General features: G+C 33.3%; 1 protein-coding gene across 1 annotated transcript; it reads left to right on the top strand.

The window, feature by feature from the left end:
• The first annotated feature begins 5,716 nt into the window (after positions 1-5,716).
• Positions 5,717-7,944, top strand: LOC110098943. Its single transcript, XM_028693853.1, has 6 exons — positions 5,717-5,795; positions 5,867-6,082; positions 6,248-6,329; positions 7,293-7,340; positions 7,449-7,567; positions 7,852-7,944. The coding sequence occupies exons 1-6, from the start codon at positions 5,769-5,771 to the stop codon at positions 7,942-7,944; spliced, it is 585 nt and encodes a 194-aa protein (XP_028549686.1). The 5' UTR covers positions 5,717-5,768.
• Positions 7,945-11,911: the final 3,967 nt, after the last annotated feature.

The raw sequence follows: 11,911 nt of genomic DNA, 5'->3' as shown, positions 1-11,911 counted from the left end.
GTGCTGTTTTGCCGGAGCGACGGAGCTGATCGAGCTCATTGAAGGCTTCCTTCTCTTGGTCAAGTTCTCCTCTCCTACCCACTGTGAGTTTTTTAATTTTCACGCACTTCTCCTTGCTCCTATTTGCAGCCGACGGTAGGCTGTGAATCTTGATGAGTTTTCTTGTTTGATGGTTGAAATTGAAAGTTTACTCCTGTGTTTGTGTTTCAATGCTTTCTTTCTACCAAAATCTTTGTTTTTTTTTTTTTTAGATTGGCAAACCTTTGGGTCATTTCATGGAGACAATCTTTGTTTTTTGTTTGAATTGGCAAATGTTTAGAGCAACGTTTGTAAGCCTTAGTGACATTTCACTGCATGCTTGATTTATGATTTTGCTAACGAGTAATATATGTGATGGCTATGTAAAACAGTAAAAGTGCTGTAGCTGTAGGGCATCGTTTTGCTATGTAAATTACTGTTTAGACTTTAGAGCAACGTTTTTAAGCTAAACATTTATTAAATCTCGCCTAAAATAGGATACCAAACAACCCCTTAGCATAACTAATGACAATTGGTTAGAGATCACATGAAGGACCATCTGCTTGAAACTAGCAACAATTGGTTATAAGCGACGCCAATAACTCAATTTCTTCATATTTTGCTTATGGCCACTGATGCGATACTTATATTATCTGATATTTGTTTATGTTTCATAAACTTAATTGATGTCATGTTTATGTTATTTGAATTAGGAGCTATGAAAACAGAATGTAGAATGAAGGTATTACAGGAAAATTTAATATTTATTTTAATTTTAATAAATAATAAGCCCTCTTTGAAATTTGTGATAATTAATTTTTTTAATGAACAAATTAAATGAAGCTTCTTTTTTAAAGAAAAGAAAAATAGTTTTCTTTTATTTGTTCATTTTCAAAAAAATAATAAAAATTAAAGGAAGCTACTTAAAGCTTGAATTGGCGAGCCATCGAGCTTGAGTGTATATAATAATAATAATTAACTACTAATATGAATATATGATATGATAAAATATAATACATACTAATTCGATTTATGAGAAAGGAGGAGACAAATTTTGGATTTCTGAAGAAGGATGAAAAATAAAATAAAATAAAATACACCAAATTAAATAAGCAATTGGGATTGGAAAAATGACCATATTGTAGGCTTTGCCTACAGCCAACAATTCACTCTCATATCTATTCATTGTCATAAATATCAAATCTTAGAAATAACAAAAATAACTTCATATATACAAACATGCATACAAATATACAAAAAAGATAGAAATTTAAGAATCAAACCAGTTCAATGCTCAACTATATGAGACTAAGGCTTCGTTTGGGACAACTTTTTTACTACTTTCTAAAGCAGCTTCTTAATACAAAAATCTCTAGTTTAAAAATATTTTGTACTAAAAAATAGTTTTAGAAAGCAATAAGAACATTGTGCCAAACAAAGTCTAAGACTTCGTTTGGGACGGCTTTCTTATTGTTTTTTAAAACAGTTTTTTAGTACAAAAATTAAATTATTTATACTATAAAACTATTTTAAGAAACATTAAGAAAACAGTCCCCAACAAAGCCTAAAGCTCACAAGCAAATCACTTTCTAAGAACACTATCATCCATGTTCACTCCCTCCTCCACAAAAAAAAAAAAACAAAAAAAAAAAAAAAAAAAAAAAAAAAAAAAACGAAAACAAAAAAGGAGCCTACTTATATAATTTTTTTTGCATACAATTAAAGTTATGGACACTTTACAATTTGAGTTAAGAATTAAGATCACATCATAAGAACACATTTCTAATGACTAAATAATGATCTCCCCCTCTTCTATTTCATCATTTTTGAGGGCTGAAATCTGAGCAGGTTTGTGATCATCGAAGTCATCATCTTTGAGGAATAATCCAAACTCTCTCAAAACATAGAAAGACATATTTTGACACCCGAGACCCTTTAATTCTCTCATCACCTTTTTATAGTCATTCATTTCAACTGTTGCTTCCATCTGCATAACAGAGATCGACATGATTATATGGAACGGTCATATCAAGCGTACTCTCTTCTCATTAAGCAGTCTCAGATGGATCATAAGAACACATCTCTAATGACTAAATAATGATCTCCCCCTCTTCTATTTCATCATTTTTGAGGGCTGAAATCTGAGCAGGTTTGTGATCATCAAAGTCATCATCTTTGAGGAATAATCCAAACTCTCTCAAAACATAGAAAGACATGTTTTGACACCCGAGACCCTTTAATTCTCTCATCACCTTTTTATAGTCATTCATTTCAACTGTTGCTTCCATCTGCATAACAGAGATCGACATGATTATATGGAACGGTCATATCAAGCGTACTCTCTTCTCATTAAGCAGTCTCAGATGGAAAAATACTGACCTTTTCCAAGGCAAGACGAGAAGCTTCTCTTTCCTTCTTAATCTTCATTCTGAGCTCAGATTTTGCATTTTGATTGACAGCACCTTTGCTTTGTGCTTCAATTCTTATTTCTTCTATTCAATAAGAACATACAGATTATAAAATAAAATAACAAAAAATGTTGAACAGTAAAAGAAACCTTCCTTGTATTAAAGTTTTTATTTGATGCTGAATTTTTTCTTACCTTCATTGTATACTTTTGTCAATTTTTCCTTTTCTTGTTGCATTTTAAATGCTCGTTCTTTTGACCCCTAAATAGCAAATTAAGAAGCTTTCGTAAGTTCATAGCTAATTAAGAATATGCTCAAGCATATTTTTTTTCTTCATTTTAAATAGTTAAATTTAGACATCGTTTGAAGCAATTTTCATGCTACTTATTAAAATAACTTTTAAATCCAAAATTTTTTATAGAAGAGAGTTATTTTAAAAAGTTATAAGAAAACTATCTCAAATATAGCCTTCGTATTATCAATGAATATATGACAGTATTGATAGATAAGTATTGCACTTACGATATTTGGAAGCTCTAGTTGTGCTTTCAAGATAGTATCAGCAAAGCGGTCCTTGAGCATAGTAGCACGGATGGATTTTGTTGGTGATACCAATTTTTTACACTCTGATTCATCAAATCCTATAATTAATAACCAAAGAACAAAACAAAAACAATTAACAGCTTGTCTTAGGTATCATTTGAAAGATTTTATAGCTCCGTCTCACCATTTGAATCATAACAATGCTTCTTCCTCAGTGCCCCAACCGAGTTCTTGGAATCCTACAGAATTAACCAAGAAAGAAAATAGTTAATTAACTAGCTAGCTCACCTATAATAATACTGTGGGATCAATTAAAAGATAAAAGCTTATAATATTAGTCGCTACTTCAGATAGGTTTTTATTTGAATTAGCTTGAGTTAGTTCACTTGATTTTCTTTTCTTGTTTGCAGGAACTTGTTGCTGCTTAGTACTGCTGGAACGAATAGTTTTATTTGGAGCTCTTTTGCAGCATTGTTCTGTTTTTGGATTATCCCCTGCAATTTTATCAATGACAGACCTTACAAGAGCAAGCTCTGTCATAAGTTTTTCCTTGAGTGAGATCTTATTGGCAGTGGACAGAGACCTCAAGTTAAAAGACAGAAGTGGTACTTTCTTCATATTAAAATTTCCTCTATTGAATGCCATCATCCTATTTTGCAGCTTTCACAACAGACAAAATCTGAAAATAATAATAAAACTTATTATAATATTATAACAAAACACGTATAAATATATGTATATTTTTTGCAAACAAGTATTTCATTCAACTCACTTTTTTGGCTGATTTGGATAAGAATATTGGGAAAAATAATGTCTTTAAACATTTCAAAGAACACAATAAAAAAAAAGGAAATTTTTTTTTTGTTTTTTAGGAGTGAAAGTTTTTTGTTTTCAACTTTTTTCTTTATTGAAGCAAAAAATTTTAGAAAATTAAAACTAGAAGACCGATAATCATTAAGAAAAATCTGAAAAAAGGTGATGGGGAGTGAAATTATTTCCAAATGGATTATCGTTCATGCAGTATTTTAAATGCACAGAATATTCTAAACAAAATAATTTCAGAAAAATAGAGTAGAATGACTGCAAAATTAAAAGACCTCAAGTTAAAAGACAGAAGTGGTACTTTCTTCATATTAAAATTTCCTCTATTGAATGCCATCGTTCTATTTTGCAGCTTTCACAACAAACAAAATCTGAAAATAATAATAAAACTTATTATAATATTATAACAAAACACGTATAAATATATTTAAATTTTTTGCTAAAAAGTATTTCATTCAACACAATTTTTTGGCTGATTTGGATAAGAATTTTGAGAAAATTAATGTCTTTCCTGATGAAACATTTCAAAGAACACAAAAAAAAAATGGTTTTTTAGGAGTGAAAGTTTTTAGTTTTCAACTTTTTCCTTTATTGAAGCAAAAAAATTTAGAAAATTAAAAATAGAAGACCGATAATCATTAAGAAAAATCTGAAAAAAGGTGACGGGGAGTGAAATTATTTCGAAATGGATTATCGTTCATAAAGTATTTTAAATGCACAGAATATTCTAAACAAAATAATTTCAGAAAAATAAAATAGAATGACTGCAAAATTAAAAAAATAAGGGAAAATTTGCTGGGCTTTTTAACGAATACTCTAGCTTGAAAAAATGTCTGAAACAATACTGGAAGAAGAGATCTGGACGAAATATAGAGAGGCTGAGAAGGAGGCCTTTGAAGAAGCAGAGAAAATTAGACGGGCTAAAGAAGAACATGAAGCTCAGAGGGCAAGGGAAGAAGGTGAGAGAAGAAAAAGGGAGCGGGGATTTGACCGTCGTCATCATCGAGAGAGGGATAGCTACCGTGAGAAATATCGAAGGCGTCGTGACGGTGATTTTGGTGATTATCATGATGAACCGTAAGAGTTGTACATCAAAGAGCGCTGTGTTATATCGCTGAGAACCAATTTTTATGGAAAATTGGGAAATACTGCGCTTAATGTTTGATCTAATCGGGTAATCATGAATTCAGAGAGGACTCTTTAAAATTCTAAAAAAAAAACCTCAAAACCTAAAATATAAGAAAAATTTTCAAAAAAAAAAAAAAAAGTTTTCTAAAGGCAAAAAATTGTAATAATAATCATGAAACAATCAGAAAAAAAGTAGAGACATAGATGGTTTTTTAAAAAGAACATCTTCTCAAAAATCATCAAATGTCCTTAAAATTTCTATAAAATATTTTAGAAAAACAAATCAGAATGATTAAAATAATCATTCAAATTAAGAAAAAAGTGATGACTTTCCAAACAAAACTTCATCTGAAGAAGAAATACTCAACACATCACCTGAAGAATTAGGCTGACAACATAAATCCTTCAAAAGCTATTACATGAAACTCAACAATGGCAACGACGGAGAAAGCGAGGAACAGGGAGCATAAGAGAGAGATTGATTTTGCTGCTAATTCTAGAGTTTCAGAGGGAAGAGACCAGCAGAGAGCTATAAAGCCAGAATGAGGAGCAAAAAAATAGCGGTCAGAAGTCACTACTAAAAATATAAGATTTTCGCAGCAGTTTTTAGTAGCGATTTTAAAACCGCTGTTATAGATTAGTATAGGCAGCAGTTTTAACTGCTCCAAAAAAAATATGAAAAATTTAATATTTTAGCATTAATTTCTGTAGTGGCGGTTTGCCATTCGCTGTCACGGCGCTTTCAATTCAAATTCACGGCTACATACCTATTCTCCTTATCTCCCTGGCAAGCCCTAGTTCGGTAGTTCCCGCTCGACTTTCTCCCGAATCCCACTCCCAGCCGGCCAAATGATCTCCTCGCTGCCGTTCTCCAAGGTAAGAATTCGATCCCACTTCCACTAAGTTTTTCTCAACGCACTGATTTTTCTATTACCTGTTTTCACAAGCGATTGGTAATTCGCGATTACTTCAACTCCGAGAAAGCCGAAGAAGATTCGATGGTGATCTCATCTTCTGCTAGGGTTTCGGAGAGGAAACATGTGGTAAGAGGCCGCACCATCATGTCTTCCGTGCCGGGAACTGTGATTTCAAGCCCTGTAGTTAGCTTCGGTCCAGAAGGCTTCTTTCTTGGAGCCCAACTATCCGATCTCAGCTCCCGCCATGTCGTCTCTCTCAGAATCCTCTGGTTTCGCTTCTTTGGCTTTTCCCTGAATTTGCTCATTTGAGCATTTCAGATTTTATCAATTTTGTTGATGGGAGCCGGTGATCTTAGGTAGGTAAATGCATCTATATTCAAGTTTTTTTTTTTTTTTTTTAATGATGGGCAGGTTTGTTCTAGAGCCAAAATTGGTCATAGTCGTGGAGCAAAAGCTACTTCTGTTTGGGTGCTTGCCCTTGCTTCTTACTATGGTATCTTCCATCCGTAGTTTTCTTTCTGCTTATTTAGTAGTTCAAAAAGACCTTTAGAAGCCGGAGCAGTATTTTGCCCGTTAATGACAAAGGAATATCTTGCCCTTGCTTCTTACTCATGTGGCATGCATGCGATAAATTTGTTTGTGGTACATTAGGGCTTGTTTTGATAGTGTATAGTTTTGGACTCTTCTTATTAAACTATTTTGCTTTAGTGTTAAACGAGGAAAATGTGGGGAAGAAGAATAAGTCTGCACTTTTCTTATTAGACTATTTTGCTCCAAATTTGTGAAACAAATTGCAAATGAAACTAGGGAATTATGTCGGTTAAAGTTAAAACGAAACAAAGTAACATTGTTGGCAAGAGAACTGTTCTTCTCTTGGAAGAATTCTGTTGGTGATTGCCAACAAGTGAGGAAATCAAGTTTCTTATACTCATTTTGCAATGTCGAACATCAAGGATGGCCTGAAAATTCTCTGGCAACCGATGTTCTGATTTTCGTATTTATGCTTGAGATTAGAGGACCTTTAGCATTCGTGCAAAAGCTCCAGCCTTTTGTGCTCATGATTTCTATTGTAATTGGTTGAGATTTAAATATTGAATTGCCGATTGGGATTAGAAAAGAGAAATTAATTTATTATTTTATTTATGTGGAGCAGAGGTGTTTCAGCTGTAGCTATTGGACATTGTCATGTTGTCACTTTTTATGTTTAGAGTTTAGAATCCAACATAAAGTTGCATTTGAAGTTTTATTGGCATGGACTATCGTTCATTTTGCATTTGATTACTTTGTTGTGCTCTCTTGAAATGTAATTTATGTTCACATAAACATATTTGTCTTTATCATATCTCTATGTTTCCTATGATGATGATGAAGCTTGCATCTGATTCAAGTATAGGAATTTTGTACTGAATTCTTCACTTAAATCTACCTTGTAATTACTTCTTTGGTGCTTAATAAGGTTCAGTACTCAGGTCTTCTTCTTCTCTAGTGATGATTTCAACTACAGGTAAATTTTCTTTGATCTCCTTTTGGTTTTGTTTTTGTTATCATATATCTATGATCAGTGCTTATATTGTTAAGATAGTGTAGTATTACTTTGTTTTGTTTTCTCCAGCTCAGCTTAATCTCTACCGAAGATGCAATGGCTATAATGTCCAACAAATGACTTACTTCTTTATAGCTTATGGACGGATCTTCTATACCTATATTCAGAATACGTCAATACATTTAACGGTTCTGATACTTTTTAAATTATTTCATAAATATATTTCTTATACTAATTTTCATAAATAATATGCTTCCCTTTAAAATTTGTCATAATAAATTTTTTAAAATCAACAAGTTAAGGTAAGTTTGTTTTATAAAAGAAAATTATTTTCAACTAATTTGGTACTAACTCAGAACAAATTAAACTTCACGAGGCTATAAAAATACTTTCAACTAATTAAAAATTCATTTCTAATTTTCACATGGTTATATCTTTTTTTTTTCTTTTTTTTTTCAAAAAACCCCAAAAGGGAATACGTGTTAATAGTCCAAAAGGATTACACAGCTGTAAAGGGGATCAACGGCTCACTAAAGCTCAGAGGAGGTACAAAACAATTCATTAAAGACCTAAGAGCCATTAAAATCCCCAGGCCAAAAGGAAAGAACAAAAACACAAATCATGAAATCAAGCTACATATGCTATGGACAAGCATCCAAAAAAGAAAGATGAAAGAGTCGATGTATAACACAATCTTTCTACAAAAAAACTTGGACTGATCCAAAATGAGCTCCACCTAAAAATAAGATCAAAAAATGCTCCTCAGTAAAAAAACGCATATGATCCTCCACTCCTTGGGAAGCAGTCTGATAGTATCCTGAATGTTCTTAGCACCTATCCGCACCTGTAAAAAATAAGCAAAGCATAAAACCAAACTATACCCAAAAGGGTTGTTACCAACATAAAAATAAACAGATTAATTGAAAAATAACAACTAAAGGCTTTAATATCTTCAAAAAAATCAAATTAAAGCAAAGCCAAGGAGTTAGACTATGAGAGCTCAGTAAATTCTCGAAATCGGCATCATCAGCCCAATCCCGAAGCCGCTCAATCCAACATAAGGGAGGCATCTCACAGCACAGGAAAAAAGCCCTCCAGTTATACCAATAATAGTCAGTATAGGAAAAATAGCCTCTAAAGGAAATATTACACGAAATCTCAGCAAACAGCAGCCCCCAAACACCACTCCCAACCAACTGAATAGAGGAGTAGCCATCACCCGAAAAACCACCAAACCCAATAAGACCATACACAGTATCCCCAAAGTACCACATCAAAGACATCCGACCCAACCAACAAGTCAACCCCCCAAGAAGAAGAGCAACTAGAGGATTGAGCCTCAGCCCACAAACCCACCACATCATAGGTCTAGTCCAACAACCCATAAACATAGCAGAAAAACAAACAATCCCCGAAGATGATAACAGCAGAAAACACAAATCCAAAAAAGTAAAAATCTCCACAATAGCATAGATGGTCAACATAAACATGCTATGAAAAACCATAGCCACCCAGCACCAATGCCCCACACGAAAATCCCAGGCAGGCATAAAGAAAAAGCCTAGAACTGGCACTCAAACGAGAAAAGGACATCAAAAAAATAGCAAAACCAAAAACTACCACAGCCAGCATAATTATATATTAACATAAGGAGTACCACATTTATCAAGATAGAGTAAACCTTTAAGGTACGAAGGAATAGTATTAGGAATAAAGTCAGTGATATTATCTAAGCTACACCCCCAGTCAGCCAACCAGCAGGCCAAAGAATTACCCAACTTGCCCACCTGAAAAAGCTGATATTGAAATTGAAGCAGCAAAATTTTAATGTCCCTAAAAATATAACAATCGTTATGAGAGTAACCAACACCAATAAGCTCACACAAAGGAGCTAAACCACCACTAATGTCAACCTCAATATACAGATTAAGAACGTTCACAGAGATGCATAAATGTAAGCCATACTGAATAGCCTTAATCAAATTAGACTGAGGATGATCAGAATGAATCTGACCCACATAAGCAACCAGCAAATCACCCAACGAATCCCTGATAAGACCCGCACAACCAGCCTTGCCATTCACAGTGTTCACAACAACATTAAGTTTACAGAAATTGGGAGGAGGTTTATACCAGTACTCAACATTAATAATAGAGCTAGGCTGCCCCAAGTGAATCCCTAAATAATTAGAAATAGAAATGCAATTATGGAAACTTTTGTTATTAATCAGATTTCCAGCCATCAAAGCCAACATCTTCTCTTTCACCCTATCAATAACATTAATATGATTCATTTTAATGCCTTTAAAAACCGAATTGTTCCTTTCAAGCCAAAGAAACCAAAGAATGAGAGGAGTAATATTACGAATATGACCTTTGACAGGAATAAACCACAAATTGAGTAAATTACGAAGAGTAGTATGATCATTAAAATAATGCAGGTTAAATATATCATCAAAGAAAATCCAAGTTCTAATAGCAACAAGACCCGACACAAAAACATGATGTAAATTCTCTTTATGGTAGCAACACTGGCATTTAGAGGCTAAACTGAAACCCTTACTAACCAACCTATCCTCCGTAGGGATAATTTTTTTTAAAAGTCTCCACATGAAGACAGAAACTGTCGAAGGGAAACTTTTATGTCAAATCATATTAAAAACCTTATCGTCATTCCCTTTTTTTCTGAAATGATTCCAAGCCTTCTTAATATAAAAAGCACCATCATTCGAAATGTTACATAAAATAGTATCTTTAACCGAGGCATTAATAGGAACCATTAAAATACAATTAGGAAGACACTCAGGAAGAGAACTAGAAAGCTTATCAGAATCCCAAGCATTATTAATAAAGAAATCATTAACTTTAGTAAGAGCATTAGAAGAGGAATTTAAAACAGAGTCAATGGAATCATTACCAAGCCACTTATCTTGCCAAAAAAAGATGTTACCTTCTCCTAGGCCCCAAGAAATAATAGGCTCAACCTCCCACTTAACTTTGCAAATTCTTTTCCACACTTTGGAATCCCCCTGCTTAGAGACAATATTAGTAGGATGCCGACCAATACAATACTTAGAATGCATATAAGTAGTCCAGAGGTTCTCCTTAGAACGAAAAGTGAACCAAAGTTTATAAGAGAAAGCCTTAGCAAGATCATGAAGATCTTTGCAACCAAGACCACCTTCATTAAACACACCACAACATTTGTCCCAAGAAGCCTAATTAATTTTAGAATTAGTAGAAGTACCTTTCCAGAAGAACTTATTAAGAATTTTGTGAATTTTGGCGCACACCTCTTTAGTGGGCGAAATAGTTTGATACATGTAGACAGGTATAGCACAAAGAACACTTTTGATACGAGTAAGTCTCCCACCAAAACTCAGAAAATTAGAGTTCCAAGATAAGAGTTTAATATGAATAGTAGAAATAAGATCATCAAAAAGAAAAGAATGTATTCTACCTCTAAAAAGGGGAATCCCCAAATACTTAATCGGTAATTTAAAGTGAGTAAAACCAGATGCATGGTTAATAGCTAAAATCCTCGTATTCGAAATATTTTTAGAGGCGATAAAACAGCATTTATGTTTACTAAAAGAAAGCCCACTAACTAATTCAAAAGCATTAAAAAAATCCAACAATTTCTGAAGTCTATTAATAGTAGCATTAGTGAAAACAATGAAATCATCCGCAAAACATAAGTGGGAGACATGAAAACCTTTGAGAGTTTTATAGTAAAGTCTCGGGTTATGTTCAAATAAATTTGAAATACCTCTAGAAAGAAAGTCAGCCGTAATAATAAAGAGGCTATGAGAAATAGGATCACCCTGCCTTAACCCATTAGAGGACTTAAAGAACCCATGTCTCGTACCATTCAGAATAATGGAAAAATGAACATTTTCAATACAAGTTTTAATAAGATAAATAAAACAAGAGTTGAACCCGAAAAGATCAAGCATGTAGTAAATGAATTCCCAATTAATATTATCGTAAGCTTTGGCGATATCAAGTTTTAGAATAATATTTCCCCCTCTAGTCTTCACATCCAAATCTTGAGTTAATTCCTGAGCAAGAAGAATATTCTCAGTAATAGCCCTAGCTCCCTTTCACAAAACCCATTTGGAAGGGAGAAATAAATTTAGGCAACAAATTAGAAATGCGATCAGAGATAATTTTGGAAACCAATTTGTTAAAAAAAGTACAAAGACTGATCGGCTGTAAATCATTCCAGGTTTGAACATTATTATTTTTAGGAATAAGAACTAAAGAGGTAGAAGAAAAAAACTTAGGGAAAGGACTGCCCTTAAAAAGATCCAACACAACAGGATAAATATCATCTTTAATAATATGCCAACACTTCTGAAAAAAGATAGTAGTGTAAACATCAGGGCCAGCCACAGAATCAGAATTCATGGAGTCAAGCTTGCATTTCACCTCCTCAAAAGAAGGATGAGCACAAAGAAACAAATTATCCTCAGAGGAAATAATCTTCGGAATAAAAGAAGCATCAGTCGGAATCAAAGGAATAAAATCTT

This window comes from Dendrobium catenatum, unplaced genomic scaffold, assembly GCF_001605985.2.
Source record: "Dendrobium catenatum unplaced genomic scaffold, ASM160598v2 fragScaff_scaffold_370, whole genome shotgun sequence".
NCBI lineage: Eukaryota > Viridiplantae > Streptophyta > Magnoliopsida > Asparagales > Orchidaceae > Dendrobium > Dendrobium catenatum.
The sequence above is the reverse complement of the archived record's forward strand: the minus strand, read 5'-3'. Positions and strand labels throughout refer to the sequence as shown.

Coding starts and splice junctions, on each gene's coding strand:
- LOC110098943 (XM_028693853.1), top strand. CDS start 5,769: ATGATCTCCTCGCTGCCGTTCTCCAAG. Junction 5,796..5,866: donor CCTCGCTGCCGTTCTCCAAG/GTAAGAATTCGA, acceptor TGTTTTCACAAG/CGATTGGTAATTCGCGATTA. Junction 7,568..7,851: donor ATACGTCAATACATTTAACG/GTTCTGATACTT, acceptor AAACCCCAAAAG/GGAATACGTGTTAATAGTCC.